Here is a 20929-nt window from a genome sequence, read left to right as displayed (position 1 = left end):
TACAAAAAAAACTGCTAAAAAATATTGATTTGTTTGTCAAACGTATGCTTTTAGTGTAACTTCACAATATCCTCAACTGTACTCATCTTAACATTGCCTATCATTCACAATCATTATGAAAGAGATGAGAAAGGATGGATTTAAAAAAACAAAACATTTTAAATATTGAATAAACATGAATAAAAATCCACCAATGGGAGCTCTACTATTCCGCCCATAAAACCCTATAAATCACCCTTCAAAAAACACTAACATTACTGAACTTACATTTTGTGACTTGAAAATTAACCAAGTATTGGTGATTGTTATTATATGCACTAACGCATAATAACTATTTATAGCGGCGACGTGATCACTTCCGTTTGTCTCTATGTTTACATCATCGAGTGGTCTACCGTTTCCTCGCTTCCTTGCTCTCGGTTTGTTTATTGTAGATCACAAATCATGCATCTCACCTGGAAAGTAAACGGCTGAGAATATAATCCGACAAGTTGGGACACTTTGACCACCATTTAGGACCTGGAACTGGCAAGAACGACACAAAAGGTGCTTATCTCCCCCACCCCCCACCCAGTTTCCTCGTGAGGATTATGAGACATTTTTCATCTAAATGAGAATATATGAACATCCAAGCAGTCAGCATCCTAATGACTGCAGACATTGTACATTAAGTGCTGTTTTATTATGTTTGCCAGCTCTCATGAAGTCTGTAGTAAGCAGAAATAAGTGATTAAGAAAAAAAAAAAAAGCAAACGTTGTGATGCGTTTTTTAAATAATGTGCCGCGTATGCTTAAAATTATCAAAATACGTGAATATTAAATATTAATATAAAAGTGCTTCTTATTGCATTACATCATGTATATAAAACCCTAACTGAGGTTTTTGGATGTTTTTTAGAGGCTCTATAGGCAGAATTGAACGACTCCGATAGGCTCCATTGTAGGCGGCCTTTTGATCTAATTTATTTAATATTTAGAATGCTTTTTTTTTTTTTAAATCCATCTGTCGTTATGGCTTTCATAATGATTGTGAACGATAGGCAAATTCCCAAAGAAGTGCAAGTCCCATTTAACAATCAAAAAATGAAACCCTTTATTGTCGTAATATTTTATTTTAATTCTCAAGGTAAAACAGTAACATAATTTTCCATCCAAGATTTTCTACAAATTGTAATCACCAGTATTGAACAGAGGCAACCTTGCACTGTATCTCATTTTACTGTAGGAGCAAAAGCTCTAATTAAAAGCAACGTCCTTCTGTACTTACATTACTGCGTGTGGGTTCTGGAGCATGCATGCCTTTGGGCCAAATGTAGTCACAGGGATCGGCCCGTGTAGCGACTGGGTCCTCCTGAAAGCAAACAAAGAGCATTATTGGCTAGAAGTATTTTCAAGCCCTCAATAATAGTCCAATCAGGTTTACTGGAGGTGAAAGAACATGACGGTGTAATACTACAAACAGCTTCATGCCTGTTTTTGTGGCTTCAAATTGAAGGTTGCTTACAATGAAAAATATGAGGCGGTATTCAGACTTCTTTATTTTTTCCATTTAAAAATGATTATTTTTTAAACGATACTCATTTTTAGACAGATTTGGCTGACGATGAGATAGATAAAATACATTCTAATGAGATTATTATATTTGGGCAGGTGCGCCACTTAGTTGCATGAACTTCGATTAAATTTCATTACAAAAGATTGCATAACAATGTTAACACAAAGACACTTCTTTCCACTGATCATCTATTACAGCCATTGTAGAGAGAGATTGAGGCGAACACCAGAAGACTCCAGAGGTGCAACAGTGTAGGAAAAATTTAAGAGCAAAAACATTTTAAACCTGCCTGCACTGCTAAATATCAATATGTTGACACATACATTTCTAAGCCTTAAGGCTTTGAAAGGCTTAAACTGCTTACATTTTTTAGCTATTAATGTAGGCCAAATATGGTAAAAAAAAAAAACTGTTATTAAACTAACGAACAAACTATAACCTGCTACCCAATAATGTACAAAAAATTATTCTCAACAAAAGAGGAGAAATATAACCTTAGAGGAAAATCTAAAATTTAAAACATTTGTATGCACGTACAACACTTAAGAATGTTAGCATATCAGTATGTGGAATTCAATTATGGAATGGATTAAGCAAATAAATCATACACTATAATGATTGAGATTAAGAGACTGTTCAAACAAGTGGTCACAAAGTATAAAGAAGAACAATTATGATAAATACCCTGAACCTCTAAAAAAAAAATAATAATAGAAAATTATGCATTAAATATTTGTTTACTTACTTATGATTTATTTATTTATTCACTGTTCTGTTAGAAAGAGAACAAAAAAATGGAATAAAACGGCTATGATATGAAAAGGGGTGGGATTAAAAAAAGCTCTGCTTCTTCCTACTCCTTTTCGGACGTGCTGTATTTAAACAACTGGAAATATGTCTATCCATCCATTTTCTACCGCTTGTCCCTTTCGGTTTTAAGTGAAGGCTTAAGACCCACCTTTTTGATTAGGCTTTTACCTTGTATTTATTAATTTTCTAATATTTATTAATTTTATTGAAGTCATTCCTACTTTACTTTTTATCTTATTAGTTATGCAAGATTATCTTTAGGTCTATATAATATGTGTATTTATTTATTTTTTATTATCTTAATTTGTCTTACTTGTATTTTATTCTTTATCTCTACTCATGGTTCTTACTATTTTACAGGTTTTATTATTTTTACTTTCCAGCGTTCCTCAGAGGGAGCCATCTGCATCAGGGGTTATCGGCCAAGCTGTGGGGGCGCTTTGTGTCAGCGTCCTGGTGGCCATGGTCTTGGTGCAGATGGCTGCTGTGATAGTGTTTACTCACCTGTCTCCTCTGTACTCAGCCATGCATTCAATTTTTCATATTGTTGTATATGTGTGTTTTTTGTTTGGTATTTGTGTTCGTGTGTGTGTGTGTGATAATGAGGGATCTGTGTCATCGTGGTATTGTTTTTAAGTTTGCAAAGCACTTTGCATTGCATTTCTTTTATGAATGAAAAGCGCTATATAAATAAAGTTTGATTTGAATTGTATTGTATGCATGTTCGAAATAAACTGAACTCAACTCAATAATTAGGTAGATACATCACTAAATTCCTTTCATTCAGGAAAAAAAAAAATGAGAAAAATGCTGCCAGGTTTGTTGAGCAAAACATCTGGGTTCAGGATAACAAAAATAACACTATCAAAAATATATTATTTTATTTCAGGCCCGTCTGAAATGATTTAGAAAGCAAAAACTTAACAGTAAAAAATATGCAGCCTGTCTTTTTAAGCAAAATTTCTGGGCCTAATATCATATTCAGAAGGTTTATATATAACCATAACATTAGGGCTGAAACGACGCGTCGACGTAGTCGGCGTCATCGGTTACGTAAATACGTCGAGGACGTTTTTGTTCGTCGACGCGTCGCATATTTACGTCACACTACCGTCATGGCGGAGCGCAAAGCAGACGATGCGAGCGGTGCGAGCGAGGGGAAAAAAGCACGCCAAAAGTCGTCAAAAGTGTGGGAGTATTTCAATAAACGGCCTAAGAAGAAACGCTACTTTTACTCCGCTACTTTTATCTACATTCAGCTCGCTACTCGCTACTAATTTTTATCGATCTGTTAATGCACGCTTTGTTTGTTTTGGTCTGTCAGACAGACCTTCAAAGTGCCTGCCTTACTGGTGACGTTTCACTTCGTTCCACCAATCAGATGCAGTCACTGGTGACGTTGGACCAATCAAACAGAGCCAGGGGTCACATGACCTGACTGGCTCCGAGCTAACTTCGGGTGTTACCATTTAGTGGTCAATTGTACGGAATATGCACTGTACTGTGCAATCTACTAATAAAAGTTCCAATCAAAAAAGACCCTTTTTTTATTTCAACCGTAAAGACTGACTGCACAGTTCCTGTCTTCACAATAAAAGTCCCGCTCCATCGCGCCTGCGCTTTCAAAATAAGAGTCTCCGAAAGCCAGCGCAAACAAGCAAACAAGCTAGCAAGCTACGGAGTTTGCCGCCAATGTATTTCTTGTAAAGGGTATAAAAACGAATATGGAAGGTGGACAAATAAGATGCCAAATAACAACCACTTTCATGTGGTATTAGACAGAAAGGAGGAACTTTTTTTCTCCTCCATTTGAAAACGTGGACGTTACCAGCAATGCTTTCTGATTACAATCAATGCAAGTCATCAGAATCAGGTAATACACCAACTTATATTCTTGTCTTCATGAAAGAAAGGAATCTATATGTTAAACATGCATGTATAATTATTAAAACACCTTTAACATGTAAACAAAAACGGCAAAATAAATCAATATAAATTATATACTGTATATATCAATGTATGTATGTATGTATGTATATATATATATATATGTGTGTGTGTGTGTGTGTGTGTGTGTATATATATACACATTGTATAATTATTAAAACACCTTTAACATGTAAACAAAAACGGCAAAATAAATCAATATAAATTATATACTGTATACATCAATGTATGTATGTATGTGTATATATATATATATATATATATATATATATATATATATATATATGTGTGTGTGTGTGTGTGTGTGTGTATATATATACACATTGTATAATTATTAAAACACCTTTAACATGTAAACAAAAACGGCAAAATAAATCAATATAAATTATATACTGTATATATCAATGTATGTATGTATGTGTATATATATATATATATATATATATATATATATATATATATGTATGTGTGTGTGTGTGTGTGTGTGTGTGTGTGTGTGTGTGTATATATATACACATATCATATATATATATATATATATATATATATATATATATATATATATATATATATATATATATATATATGATATGTGTGTGTATGTTACTCAGTACTTGAGTAGTTTTTTCACAACATACTTTTTACTTTTACTCAAGTAAATATTTGGGTGACTACTCCTTACTTTTACTTGAGTAATAAATCTCTAAAGTAACAGTACTCTTACTTGAGTACAATTTCTGGCTACTCTACCCACCTCTGCTAATAATGTTGTTGTATGCACACTGTGTCGAGCGGAAATGGCCTATCATAGCAGCACAACGGCAGCGTTCTTGCCATCACCATCAACTAGTCAATCGTCCGCGTGAGTATACGTTGTCATCATTACACAAAAACATGAATGTGTCATTTGTATCTGCGTTGTAAATTCATAAACTAAAGCACCGTTTCGCTCTGAGAGGAGCGTTTGGCGTGCCTGTTCAGTGTTTACAAAGACGCGCTCCTCTTTAACGCCAACGTTAATTAGTTGTGCAAATACCTTTTACAACATTAACAATTACGTATACTATGTACAAACGAACAATTAACTTTCACTTTAATCATACTATCATTGTTGTGTTATTAAGCAAAATAAGCAAAAGTTTTACTTTTGTTGAAATGTTTACACTGTTACAGAATATTTCGTTTTGCACTTTTTTGTATTGGATGTTTATCTTTATTTTTGCACATTTTAGCAAATAAGCAATACTTTTACTTTTGTTGAAATGTTTACACTGTTGTTACAGAATATTTCCGTTTTGCACTTTTTTGAATTGGATGTTTATCTTTATTTTTGCACATTTTAAAGCAAAATAAGCAATACTTTTACTTTTGAAATGCTTATACTATTGCAGAATATTAAGATTTGCACTGGATGTTTACTTTTATATTTGCACATTAAAAGCAAATAAGCTACTTTTAATTTTGTTAAATGTTTACATTGTTACAGAATATTTTGTCATGTTGTTGTCAATGTTGACTGAGTGGCCATACTTTTTTTTTTGTAAATAAAAGCCATGCCTTTTGAAAAAACTGGCCTACATTTATTTTTTCATCTTCATTTTAAATAAAAAAAATAATCGGTAAAAGGAAAAATAATCTATAGATTAATCGAAAAAAATAATCTATAGATTAACCGATTAATCGAAAAAATAATCTATGGATTAATCGATAGAAAAATAATCGTTAGCTGCAGCCTTACATAACATATTACTATATTTCAAGAGAACATTAAACAAGCTAAACAACTGTTAGCACTGTTAAACATTAGTTCTGTTTGAACAGAATTGGTCAACAATTGTCAAGTTTTCATACGTTCCCATGTTCAAAATCATGTCGGTCACATTGCAGTGGTCAAATGTCACAGATGAGTGTCAAAGACAAAGCTGGGAGGGAATTTTCACCATGTGTAACACAATGTGATTATGTGTCTTTGTATCCCTTCATCCATTACAACAAGAATGGTGTGTTGAGGACAAGGGAAAACAAGCCCTTAATGTTTCACTTCCCTCTCAGAGAAAAATCCCCACCAGGCTTGCTAAAGGAGGTTTTGCAACGTTGAAAATGAACAAACATTTGAGCATTTTCAAACTAAATGCTTCCTTGAAGACGGGCATTTATGCAATGTGCGTGGGTGATGCAACCGAGCTCATATGTCACAAGGCCACTCTGGAGGTTTTGGAAATATCACAGTGCAGTCACTCGGGCCGATGCTTTTATGTCAAGTCCAAATAAGGCATTGAACACTTGGACACACCCAGGTGCATCACAAACACACACTGTTTAAATCACACACACTGCTCTCAATTTCAATTATGTTTCTGAATAGTGACGGTAAAATCCAAGAAAACCCAAAGTCAAGCTGACAAAGGGCTGACTTATTAATAACTTTACAAATCTGTTTGACCTAACCCAAGTAAAGCACAACACATGAGTGGGAAAATATATGAAAACACTACTGCTACACCCAAAAACGGAAACAGCAGGGAACCCTGAGGGAAAGCATGAACTACAACAAAGGTGTCAAATAAGGTGAGGGAGTGACATTACCCACATTCATCATGTATAAATGTAACTTTGGTTAACAATTGATGATAGTTGTATTACTAAGATGCATTGCACTAACCATTCTTTCTAAAGGGTTTTTAGATTACCACCAAAGAGTCGCAAGATCTTAACTTTACATAACAAAAAAATACAGCACTTTAACTATAAACGCTTGTCTGCACAAAATAATACATAAAATATGTATGATAACACATTCAAAAGTGATCATTGGAACTACACTAAAGCATGCTGGGAAATGCATTCTCCTCAGACTTGCCAACTCTTCCGGATTCTGCGGAAGACTCCGGACTGAAGTTACAAATCTTTAGGATTCTGATGTTTTTGTACACATAAAATACAGTAGCTTTGGTTTGGATGTTGAAAGGATGACGAGGAGGGAGTTCATAATCACTTTATTTAACAATCAACATCTACAGCAGTCTCTCTTAACTGCACACACACAATGACTTGACCTTTTTCCTTGTCTTTCCTATGCTCATCCAGTCACCATTTACAGACTCTCAGACTGTTAGAAAATACAACTCTTCAAGAAATGTTTTTTTTTTCTGAAATGGTCTTTTTTATTTTTATGACTAGTGGACTAAGTACTGTACATCACTATTGTAATACATATTAGTCTCAACTAGCTCAAAGTTACATATTTCAAAGCAAAAACATATAATAATCAACAACATCAGCTAGCTTATGTTAGTTACCATTAGTGGTTTAACAGAACATATATATTTTTTTAAATGCCTATCATTTTTACATTTACTAATTATAGTAAATAAAAATTGGTTGTAGGCCCGAGGAAAAACTCTGGCTTTTAGGCTGTCACTCACCACTGTCTCGTACACAAAAACCAGTCCCAGAGAAGTAACTACTGTAACCAACTGCAGTCGTGTTGTTACAATAGACTAGCGTACATTTAATGATAGCTAACGTTAGTAACTAAACTTTGCTACATCCTTATCATTAGCTGATAACTAACCAAGCTAATGTGTGTACATGGGTGTTTCATGAGGTGTAGAGGGCGGTATATAATGCTTACATAACTAATTATCTGTATTTTTTTCATGGAAAAAAACTTATGCATGCAATATAATAAAAAAACTATTACCGTATTTTTCGGACTATAAGTCGCAGTTTTTTTTTATAGTTTGGCCGGACTCCAGTGCGACTTATATATGATTTTTTCCTTCTTTATTATGCATTTTCGGCAGGTGCGACTTATACTCCGGTGCGACTTATACTCCGAAAAATACGGTATACAAGCTTGGGTTGGGCACAATAATTAAGTACGGTAATTTCCGAGCTACAGAGCGCACATGTTTTTAAGCCGCACCCATCTCATTTTTGGATAAATGTTATTTTGTACATATACTATCGGAGGTGAGGGCACTCGGGATTGCTTCGTCTGGCGGTGAGAGTTTTGTCTCAAGGCAGACCGCCTCTCGGCTTGTGCCGCCATCTTTTACACACGGCAGTCCAAACTTTCAGGCCCCGGTAGTGGTGGTGGATTTCCGTTCCGTACGGTGGCCATTTCCTTTTTTGATCGCGGTCCGTGACTTGTGAGCATTTCATCGCGTCTTCTCCAAGATTAGGGTGTGTGCACACAGTGCTTTCTATTTAATGTAAACAATTTCATTGGGTCACCGTTACCCATTCGGCAATTTCATTGGTCTGATGTGACTAGGCTGAATTTTTTCATGAAAGGCTAGTGAACCCAGAAAAATCCTTAAACTAGATGCAGCATTGTATAAACAATATGTTTCAAAGTCAGAGGAAAAATGAGCGGGTTATAGACCGAAAATGACAGTAATTATTTATCTATGACTACATCGTAGTCGATCCCCAGCGATCGTTCTGCCACATAATACCTCAATACTAACGAGGGGAATTTCCACTTCGACTGTTGTTGGCTTTGGAAGTTAGGATTGCTCGTTTGCATTAAAACAGTTGTTTTTCTCACTACGATTGGGCGAAACCATCCTTGCCCAGGCGCACCCTCCTGGTTTTTGGAGTATAAATATTTGGGGTTTGGCACCGGCCGCTGAACTAGATCTGACCAATCTAATCAGCACGAACTGATGAAGCCTACTCGGATGAGCGGCGAAACATCTTCCAAGACAAACCAAGCAGTCAAGTTGCGATCAACTGAATGCCCTGAAATGGTAATTATTTAGGAAAAATAAGTGCAGTATTAGGCTGCAGCCATCAGAGGTGCTGTTGATCTCATCTAGTTCACTGTTCCATAGCAACTCAAATTAAAAAAATATTCAAAAAAATGATCAGTTAAGGGATTATTAATCTTCCCCATAGTTGATAGAGGAAATGACTGACTGGTGCCAGCTCGCTAGTTTAAATGCTAACAAGAAAACAAAATACATTAAAGTATTTCCCAATCAACAAACCCTAATCTAAACTCATATAAACACTAGGGATGTCCCGATCCGATATTTGGATCGGATAGGCCGCCGATATTTGCGAAAAAATGCGTATCGGCAAGGCATGGGAAAATGCCGATCCAGATCCAGTTTAAAAAAAAAACTCCAGTCCGTGTTTTCCAACGCACCGATTTAAATAATACATTCCACTTTTCTGCTCCGTCCTAATTTCCGTTCCGCATTTTCCAGCACACCTTCAACACATCCACAGGTCTGTGGATTCTCACGCAGTTGCTTTTAGCTGCTGGCATTACACAACAGGCTCTTCTCACACTTTTCTGTCTCCCTCTCACAGACAGCAAGCGCACCTTTTTACACACGTCACATACTGTCACGTCATACGTCACATACGTATACGTCCTCTCCCAGCAGAGAGGTAGCAGCATGGCTAACGTTAGCTGTGATGCTAGCGCAGCCGTGTGACCAACGTTCCCTCTCAGGTGCGCACCTCTGCTCATGGCAATTATATGCCACGCACAAAATCAAATAAAAAAAATAAGCGCTTAACAATTTTCGACACACGGACACGACAGAGAAAACAGTTTTCGTCATCATTGTTCAAATATTGTAACATCTGTCGAGACGCTTATCTCCATTCGGTGCCACACGCCCACACCATCAAAATGCCGAGGCAAAAATTTGCACATCAACACCGTATGAAAAAATTAGTGATTTTTTTAGTGTGATTTCCTTCTCTGCATGAAAGTTTAAAAGTAGCATATATTAATGCAGTATGAAGAAGAATGTTTTAATGTAGACATGCAAGCCTTGAAAGAAAATTTTGAAAATCAAGACTACATTTTCTGCAAATGGGTGCATTTCTACCCTATATTTTAACTTTAGATTTATTCTCATATCAAACTCTTTTGGCTGTCTTTTTGACACTTACAACCAGCGCCCCCCTCCACACCCCGGATTATAAATAATGTAAATAATTCAATGTGATTATCTTGTGTGATGACTGTATTATGATGATAGTATATATCTGTATCATGAATCAATTTAAGTGGACCCACGACTTAACAAGTTGAAAAACTTATTCGGGTGTTACCATTTAGTGGTCAATTGTACGGAATATGTACTTCACTGTGCAACCTACTAATAAAAGTCTCAATCAATCAATCAAAACACATAGAATCATCATACTGCTGTGATTATATGCATCAAGTGTTCATTCAAGGCTAAGGCAAAATATCGAGATATATATCGTGTATCGCAATATGGCCTTAAAATATCGCAATATTAAAAAAAGGCCATATCACCCAGCCCTAGTTCAATGATGCCATTTCTGTTTGTCATGTATAATTTTGTCTATTTTGTGTTTATCCTTGAATAAACAGGTCAGTTTCTTGTTACCAACCATTGTGTATTATTCAAACTCCCCTAATTCAGCTGGCTAGTTGTTATCAAGAGTACTAAAACCCTTTTCAACATGATTCTGACAACTAAGTAAATAAATATAAATAATAATAACTTTAAACTTTAATACATGCTCGGATAGGCCAGTATCGGTCAGTATCGGTATCGGTGAGTATCGGAAGTGCAAAAACAATATCGGTATCGGATCGGAAGTGCAAAAACCTGGATCGGGACATCCCTAATAAACACATTGCTGTCTGACCAACTAAGATTTAACTTTGTACATTGAACCTACAAGCTGTGCTCTCCTAGCACAGAGTGATCGTTCTAAACTCAGAATACGAGACAGAGGTGTTTTTAACTTTTATTTATTTAAAAAAACACTGGTTAAAAGATTTCAGTGTGTTAATTGTACTTTTTGAGCACAATTAACAATTTGACGATAACAATAACCATGATAGGACATGTTTTATATCTTTACATCACTAGCCCTAATAGACTGTTATTCTCTGCAATTGAGTAAATAAACACCCCTCGCTACTATGCGAAGATTCAAGCCTGTCAACTACCTGTATTCAGATGAGCTGCCGGCCGAGGAAGTGCTCAGACTGCGGGATTTCTTGCTGCGTCGAGCCAGGCGGCCGCCAGCAATGTTGCCTCCTTCGCGGGCTGACCAGCAGTAGGGGGTAGCATTCACTCGCATATCTTCTCCGCCGTCCATCTCAAGTTATCTGCCATGACACGTCAAATATTCATGAGGCTCGCATCTACTTGTCAACAGCTGTCTGTCTTGATTACACATGCGGTCGCTTTTGCCCGGAGGATCATTTACAAACCAAACGGTAGATAAAAAAAACATGCGACACAGCATTCAAGTGACCGATCTGGGGATGCAATGTCTGACCATGTGTTATTTCAGCGAATGACGCAACCAACTTAAAAAGAAAATATACACTTCTGAACAACATCTCAAGACCGGGGAAAAGTAGACATGGGTTCTTACACTTGTTTATCAATCATTTTCATGACTTTTTATGGAATTTCCATGACCCAAACTAAATATTTTATCTCAATGGGGCCAGCGAAAACTAACTTTAGCCACAGTAACATCCATTAGGTTTACACCTGCATAATATGGTCCCTCTCTAAAACAGAAAAACACCAGACAGGCACACATCGTTACATTTTATTTCTATTTCAGTTCCAGCATATTTAGTCTTTACATCTGCTCTATTCCCCGGTTTCAAGTATAAATCCAATTGGTTGACAAATGGAGGTTTAGGCTTTTGTCCAACAGCACTACATATGCTGTTTGTTGAGACACTAATGACAGTAGCCTTTTAAAATGCAGCGCAAGCCCAAAAGCACAGATACAGTGAGGAGAACAGGTATTTGATACACTGCTAATTTTGCAAGTTTTACCACTAGTGTAATCTTTATCTGCAGGTACTCAACAGTGAGTGACAGAATTTTAAACAAAAATCCATAAAATTACATTGAATCATTTTTAAGTCATTAATCAGCATTTTATCGCACGACATAAGTATTTGATTTGTAAGGAAAACAGAACTTAATATTTGGTACAGAAATTTTTGTTTGCAATTACAGAGATTAGACGTTTTCTGTAATTCTTGACCAGTTTTGCACAGATTTTGGAACACTCCTCCATACAGATCTTCTCTAGATCCTTCAGATTTTAGGGCTGTCGGGGGGCAATACGGACCTTCAGCTCTCTCCAAAGATTTTTAATTGGTTGGTTAAGTTCGAACACTGGCGAGACCACTCCAAGACCTTGAAATGCTTCTTACGGAGCCACTTAGTTACCCTGACTGTGTGTTTCATGTAGGGATGTCCCGATCCAGGTTTTTGCACTTCCGATCCGATACCAATATTGTTTTTGCATTTCCGATCCGATACCGATACTGACCGATACCGATACTGACCGATACTGTCCTATTCGAGCATGTATTAAAGTTTAGTTATTTAGCCTACTTAGTTGTCAGAATCATGTTGAAAAGGGTTTTAGTACTCTTGATAACAACTAGCCACCTGAATTAGGGGAGTTTGAATAATACACAATGGTTGGTAACAAGAAACTGACCTGTTTATTCAAGGATAAAAACAAAATAGACAAAATTATACATGACAAACAGAAATGGCATCATTGAACTAGGGCTGGGCGATATGGCCTTTTTTTAATATTGCGATATTTTAAGGCCATATTGCGATACACGATATATATCTCGATATTTTGCCTTAGCCTTGAATGAACACTTGATGCATATAATCACATCAGTATGATGATTCTATGTGTTTTGATTGATTGATTGAGACTTTTATTAGTAGGTTGCACAGTGAAGTACCGGTACATATTCCGTACAATTGACCACTAAATGGTAACACCCCAATAAGTTTTTCAACTTGTTTAAGTCGGGGTCCACTTAAATTGATTCATGATACAGATATATACTATCAGATATATAAATAAATAAATGATAAATGGGTTGTACTTGTATAGCGCTTTTCTACCTTCAAGGTACTCAAAGCGCTTTGACACTACTTCCACATTTACCCATTCACACACACATTCACACACTGATGGAGGGAGCTGCCATGCAAGGCGCTAACCAGCACCCATCAGGAGCAAGGGTGAAGTGTCTTGCTCAGGACACAACGGACATGACGAGGTTGGTACTAGGTGGGGATTGAACCAGGGACCCTTGGGTTGCGCACGGCCACTCTCCCACTGCGCCACGCCTATCATCATAATACAGTCATCACACAAGATAATCACATTGAATTATTTACATTATTTATAATCCAGGGTGTGGAGGGGGGCGCCGGATGTAAGTGTCAAAAAGACAGCCAAAAGAGTTTGATATGAGAAAAAATCTAAAGTTAAAATATAGGGTAGAAATGCACCCGTTTGCAGGAAATGTAGTCTTGATTTTCAAAATTTTCTTTCAAGGCTTGCATGTCTACATTAAAACATTCTTCTTCATACTTCATTAATATATGCTACTTTTAAATTTTCATACAGAGAAGGAAATCACAACTAAAAAAATCACTAATTTTTTCATACGGTGTTGATGTGGAAAAACTTGCCTCAGCATTTTGATGGTGTGGACGTGTGGCACCGAATGGAGATAAGCGTCTCAACAGACGTCACAATATTTGAACAATGATGACGAAAACTGTTTTCTCTGTCGTGTCCGTGTGTCAAAAATTGTTATGCGCTTATTTTTTTATTTGATTTTGTGCATGGCATAGATTTGCTATGCGCAGAGGACGCTTAAACAGTGCGCAATTGCACAGGCGAGCACCTTAGAGGGAGCGTTGCTCGCACGGCTGCGCTAGCATCACACCTAACGTTAGCCATGCTGCTACCTCTCTGCTCGGGGAGGGCGTATACGTATGTGACGTATGACGTGACAGTATGTGACGTACGACGTGACAGTATGTGACGTGCGTAAGAAGGTGCACTTGCTGTCTGTGAGAGGGAGACACAGGAAAGAGTGAGAAGAGCCTGTCGTGTAATGCCAGCAGCTAAAAGCAACTGCGTGAGTATTCACAGACCTGTGGATGTGTTGAAGGTGTGCTGGAAAATGCGGAACGGAAATTACGGAGCAGCAGAAAAGTGGAATGTATTATTTAAATCGGTGCGTTGGAAAACACGGACCGGAGGTTTTTTTTAAACTGGATCTGGATCTGCATTTTCCCATGCCTTGCCGATACGCAATTTTTGGCAAATATCGGCAGCCGATCCGATCCAAATATCGGATCGGGACATCCCTAGTTTCATGTAATTGCCATGCTGGAAGACCCAGCCAAGACCCATATCCAATGCTCTTACTGACGGAAAGAGATTTTTGGCCAAGATCTCGCAATACATGGCCCCATCCACCCCCCCCCCCCCCCCCCCCCCCCCCCCCCTCAATACGATGCAATTGTCCTGTCCTCGTTGCGGAAAAGCATCTCCAAAAAATGATGTTGACACCACCGTGCTTCACGGTTGGGATGGTGTTCTTGGGATTGGACTCATCCTTCTTCCTCTAAAGACGGTGGGTGAAGTTTTGACCAAAAAGCTCACTTTTGACTCACCCGACCACATGACCTTCTCTTATTCTTCCTCTGGATCATCCCGATGGTCATTGGCATACTTCAAACGGGCCATGACATGTGCTGGCTTGAGCAAGAGGATCTTGTGTGAGCTGCAGGATTTGAATCCATGACGGCGTAGTGTGTTTCGTTTTCTTTGAGACTGTGGTCCCAGCTCTCTTCAGGTTGTTGACCAGGTCCTGCCGTGTAGTTCTGGGCTGATCCCTCACCGTCCTAGCATGGAGCCCCAGGCCAAGGGAGATTGACCGTCTTGAACTTCTTCCATTTTCTAACAATTGTGCAGGTCTACAATTTTATCTGTGATGTCTTTACACAGCTGTCTGGTCTTGGCCATTGTGGAGAGGTTACAGTCTGTTTGATTGCGTGTGTGGACAGGTGTCTTTATACAGTTAACAATTTCAAACAGGTGCAGTTAATAAAGGTAATGAGAGGAGAGCAGAAGGATGTCCTAAAGAAACACTAAAAGCTCTGTGAGAGCAGGAATTCTTAATGTTAGTTGGTGATCAAATACTTGTGTCATGCAATAAAATGTAAATAAAAAATATTTAAAAAGACATACAATGTGATTTTCTGGATTTTTTATTTTACATTTTGTCACTCACCGTTGAAGAGTACCTATGATAAAGAATTCTCCACGCTTTTTAAGTGGGAAAACTTGCAAAATTAGCAGTGTATCAATTACTTATTCTCCTCACTGTACAGCAGTGCTTCTCAATTATTTTTTGAACGCCCACTCTTGCAAGAAGAACATTTTTCGCGCCACCCTCTACTCTCCACCGTGACTATAAATAGTATAATTTGTTCGTAAAAATTGTTATAACTATACCTCTGCGTGGCATTGTAGGGTTATTAACAAATAAATCAACACAACAGCCTTTTCTAGTCTCCCAACGTGGTTACAGTGAAGCCAAGTGCTACATACGCTTTATCATACCCCCCCCCCCCTCGACATTGCACCCCACTATTTGAGAAGGACTGCTGTATTCATAGACATCTTATAAGCAGACGAAGCATTGGCTGCTGTGACGCGAGAAATTCGGCCGCCATCTTGAAGTGGTGATGAGGAGTCGGCGAGCAGCCTAACTGACAGTTGACAGGTAGAAAACAAAGATGCCGGGCTGGTGTTCAGCGTTTTCCTGCTCAAATGAGTGGACTGTTGAAAATAGGCATCGGGGGATTACTTTTCACAAGTAAGATTTAACATTAACGTACTATTGGTTGTATTTTGTGAAAAGAATATTACCACAGAGTTGAGAAGGAGCAAAGACCTTGAATAGTACTGAAATCGTAGCCGCTAGCAAACAAGAGTATGACCATAATAGAATTGCTTGTCAGCTGCCACTGATTATGATGCATTCTCATTTAAGGCAAAGTATAAGACAATACTTTCTAAAAAGTATAATTGTAACCAGGAATAAGTCTTCAAGTAACACTATTCAAATTCAAATTTTCAAATTCAAATTATGTCTTATTATTATGACAGAATTTGGTTTTATTCTGAAGCCAGTGAAACAGATTGGTGGTTTTAGCTGATATAAAGACTTTCAGGTGTTTATATATGTTTATGTTTAAGTATTTGGCAGACGCTTTTATCCAAAGCGACGTACATAAAAAATACATATAAAACAATCACTGTCAACTAGGGGTGTAACGGTACACAACAATTTCGGTTTGGTACGTACCTCGGTTTAGAGGTCACGGTTCGGTTCATTTTCGGTACAGTAAGAAAACAACAAAATATTAATTTTTTGGTTATTTATTTACCAAATTTGTAAGCAATGGCTTTATCTTTTTAACATTGGGAACACTATATTAATTCTGCCCACGTTAATCAACATTAAACTGTCTCAAGTTGTTGCTCAGATTAAATAAAATGACAAAACTTTTCTTCTACATATAAAAAGTGCAACATTAAACAGTTTGAAGTCAACTCATCATGCTTAATGTATTACAACATTTGGGAAGCCTGTAGTTGGTTTTTATTATGTAAATGTCATATTTTTATCAACATGTGATAGCAGGGACCCTGCCATTCAAAACTAGGCTGCTCCATTACTAATGATTAATGTAACTATAGCTGAAAAAATAGCACAATAGCAATAGGAGAGACTATTCATCCCTGAACACCATGGAGTTCATGTAGGCTTAATGATGCAGTTACATTATTATATCAATTATCAGAGACAGAAACTCTTCATTTAACATAATGTCCTTTTTTGCTGCTTCAACACAGCTCAATCAACACAGAAAAAGGTAAAGTGAAATAACCGACAGACAGGGCTTTGCTGTCCGTAACACACACACACACACACACACACACACACACACACACACACACACACACACACACACACACACACACACACACACACACACACACACACACACACACACACACACACACACACACACACACACACACACACACAGCAAAATGAGATCTCGCAAAAAGCATTGCGGGATCTCGCAAAAAGCATTGCGGGATCTCGCAAAAAGCATGGCGGGATCTCGCAAAAAGCATGGCGGGATCTCGCAAAAAGCATGGCGGGATCTCGCAAAAAGCATGGCGAGATCTCGCCAAAAGCATGGCGAGATCTCGCCAAAAGCATTGCGGGATGTCGCAAAAAGCATTACCACACTAAAAGAACAACTCCAGACAACTTCAACCCTAAACTAACACCCTTCCCCTTCCATATCCCACCTCCCCGGATTGTAAATAATCAAATGTAAATAATCAAATGTAGACACTTTTTCTTATACTTTCTGATCTCTCTCTCTGTGTCCACTACTTGCTGTACATATCCTACCAAGTCAGTCCTACACTGTTTCAATGTCCATTTCTCTGATGATGCAATTGTTGATGACTGAAGTGTTGATACCAACCAAACCTACCCCCCCCCCCCGCCCCCCTCCCTCCATATCCCACACCCAGGATTTTAAATAATGTAAATAATTCAATGTATATACTCTGATGATTACCGTATTTTTCGGACTATAAGTCGCATTTTTTTTCATAGTTTGGCCGGGGTTGTGACTTATACTCAGGAGCGACTTATGTGTGAAATTATTAACACATTACCGTAAAATATCAAATAATATTATTTAGCTCATCCACGTAAGAGACTAGACGTATAAGATTTCATGGGATTTAGCGATTAGGAGTGACAGATTGTTTGGTAAACGTATAGCATGTTCTATATGTTATAGTTATTTGAATGACTCTTACCATAATATGTTACGTTAACATACCAGGCACGTTCTCAGTTGGTTATTTATGCCTCATATAACGTACACTTATTCAGCCTGTTGTTCACTGTTCATTTATTTTAAATTGCCTTTCAAATGTCTATTCTTGGTGTTGGGTTTTTAATCAAATAAATTTCCCCCAAAAATGCGACCTATACTCCAGTGCGACTTATATATGTTTTTTTCCTTCTTTATTATGCGTTTTCGGCCGGTGCGACATATACTCCGGAGCGACTTATACTCCGAAAAATACGGTATCTTGTGTGATGACTGTATTATGATGATAGTATATTTCTGTATCATGAATCAATTTAAGTGGACCCCGACTTAAACCAGTTGAAAAACGTATTGGGGTGTTACCATTTAGTGGTCAATTGTACGGAATATGTACTTCACTGTGCAACCTACTAATAAAAGTTTCAATCAATCAATTATGCAGCTCATTTTTATTTGACAGTTATTGAAATCTCTTGTGTGACATCATGCACAAAAGTGCACTTTATTTGTTTTTAACTATTGTAGTGGCGTTCTGTACAAAAAGTGCACTTTAATTTAGTGTTGTTTTCATATGTCATCCTGGTGACATCATTCACAAAAGTGCACTAATAGCTTGTTTTAAAATGTCTCTGACAATCTTGCACTTTCTGTTTTGAAATGGCATGAATGTTTGTGCCACTGCTTAATAACTGTTTAATTAATAAATACAATTTTGGTCAATTGACTTAGTTGGGATTTCCCTCTCTGCATGAAAGTAAAAAAATGATCATATATTAATGCAGTATGGACAAGAAAGTTTTAATGTAGACACATATAATCATCATACTGCTGTGATTATATGCATCAAGTGTTCATTCAAGGCTAAGGCAAAATATCGAGATATATATTGTGTATCGTGACATGGCCTAAAAATATCGAGATATTAAAAAAAGGCCACATCGCCCAGCCCTACTTCGAAGACATTTAAAAAGCGCTGCCTGACTGTTCTCATTATTTTCCCCACAGTTTTAGTACTTTGTTCCGTTTGAAATGGAGTAGGAAAATACGTTTAATGTACAAAAAAAGACATATATGGTGAAATAACTACAAACCCCGTTCCATATGAGTTGGGAAATTGTGTTAGATGTAAATATAAACGAAATACAATGATTTGCAAATAATTTTCAACCCATATTCAATTGAATATGCTACAAAGACAACATATTTGATGTTCAAACTGATAAAAAAAATTTTTTTTTTGCAAATAATCATTAACTTTAGAATTTGATGCCAGCAACATGTGACAAAGAAGTTGGGAAAGGTGGCAATAAATACTGATAAAGTTGAGGAATGCTCATCAAACACTTATTTGGAACATCCCACAGGTGAACAGGCAAATTGGGAACAGGTGGGTGCCATGATTGGGTATAAAAGTAGATTCCATGAAATGCTCAGTCATTCACAAACAAGGATGGGGCGAGGGTCACCACTTTGTCAACAAATGCGTGAGCAAATTATTGCACAGTTTAAGAAAAACCTTTCTCTACCAGCTATCGCAAGGAATTTAGGGATTTCACCATCTACGGTCCGTAATATCATCAAAGGGTTCAGAGAATTTGGAGAAATCACTGCACGTAAGCAGCTAAGCCCGTGACCTTCGATCCCTCAGGCTGTACTGCATCAATAAGCGACATCAGTGTGTAAAGGATATCACCACAAGGGCTCAGGAACACTTCAGAAACCCACTGTCAGTAACTACAGTTGGTCGCTACATCTGTAAGTGCAAGTTAAAACTCTCCTATGCAAGGCGAAAACCGTTGATCAACAACACCCACAAACGCCGTCGGCTTCGCTGGGCCTGAGCTTATCTAAGATGGACTGATACAAAGTGTAAAAGTGTTCTGTGGTCTGACGAGTCCACATTTCAAATTGTTTTTGGAAACTGTGGACATCGTGTCCTCCGGACCAAAGAGGAAAAGAACCATCCGGATTGTTATAGGGGCAAAGTTGAAAAGCCAGCATCTGTGATGGTATGGGGGTGTATTAGTGCCCAAGGCATGGGTAACTTACACGTCTGTGAAGGCGCCATTAATGCTGAAAGGTACATACAGGTTTTGGAGCAACATATGTTGCCATCCAAGCAACGTTACCATGGACGCCCCTGCTTATTTCAGCAAGACAATGCCAAGCCACGTGTTACATCAACGTGGCTTCATAGTAAAAGAAGGCGGGTACTAGACTGGCCTGCCTGTAGTCAAGACCTGTCTCCCATTGAAAATGTGTGGCGCATTATGAAGCCTAAAATACCACAACGGAGACCCCCGGACTGTTGAACAACTTAAGCTGTACATCAAGCAAGAATGGGAAAGAATTCCACCTGAGAAGCTTCAAAAATGTGTCTCCTCAGTTCCCGAACGTTTACTGAGTGTTGTTACAAGGAAAGGCCATGTAACACAGTGGTGAACATGCCCTTTCCCAACTACTTTGGCACGTGTTGCAGCCATGAAATTCTAAGTTAATGATTATTTGCAAAAAAAAAAAAAAAAGTTTGAGTTTTGAACATCAAATATCTTGTCTTTGTAGTGCATTCATTGCAAATCATTGTATTCCGTTTATATTTACATCTAACACAATTTCCCAACTCATATGGAAACGGGGTTTGTAATATTTACACTCTAATGTCGTCGTCCCAGTTAGATTAACGCTGAAGCTAAAACTGCTTAGTGTTCTACTTAATTATGTAACTAGCATACTTTTGATTTCGCAAGCCTGTTTATACGTGTCCACCACGATAACAACATTGGATAACACAGTGCAATATTATAACACAACTAAAGCAAAAAGACGACCGCGGACTTTGACGGACGAGCAACAAGTTGAATGGTGA

General features: G+C 37.6%; 1 protein-coding gene across 3 annotated transcripts in view; it reads right to left on the bottom strand.

Moving 5' to 3' along the window:
• nadka (NAD kinase a) overlaps window positions 1-20929 on the bottom strand; it is a 49228-nt gene that overhangs the window by 28054 nt on the left and 245 nt on the right. For 2 of the 3 annotated variants that reach the window (XM_061974897.1, XM_061974904.1), the window contains exons 2-3: window positions 11271-11432; window positions 1268-1351 (exon numbers count right to left, since the gene is read on the bottom strand). In XM_061974897.1, the coding sequence (XP_061830881.1) occupies window positions 1268-1351; window positions 11271-11422 (236 nt within the window). In that variant the 5' untranslated portion in view covers window positions 11423-11432. The remainder of the gene's footprint in view (window positions 1-1267; window positions 1352-11270; window positions 11433-20929) is intronic. The other variant, XM_061974923.1, reaches the window with a different exon arrangement.

Source organism: Nerophis lumbriciformis, linkage group LG01, assembly GCF_033978685.3.
Source record: "Nerophis lumbriciformis linkage group LG01, RoL_Nlum_v2.1, whole genome shotgun sequence".
NCBI classification, from domain to species: domain Eukaryota; kingdom Metazoa; phylum Chordata; class Actinopteri; order Syngnathiformes; family Syngnathidae; genus Nerophis; species Nerophis lumbriciformis.
Note: the sequence above shows the minus strand (reverse complement) of the source record. Positions and strands in the feature narration are given on the sequence as shown.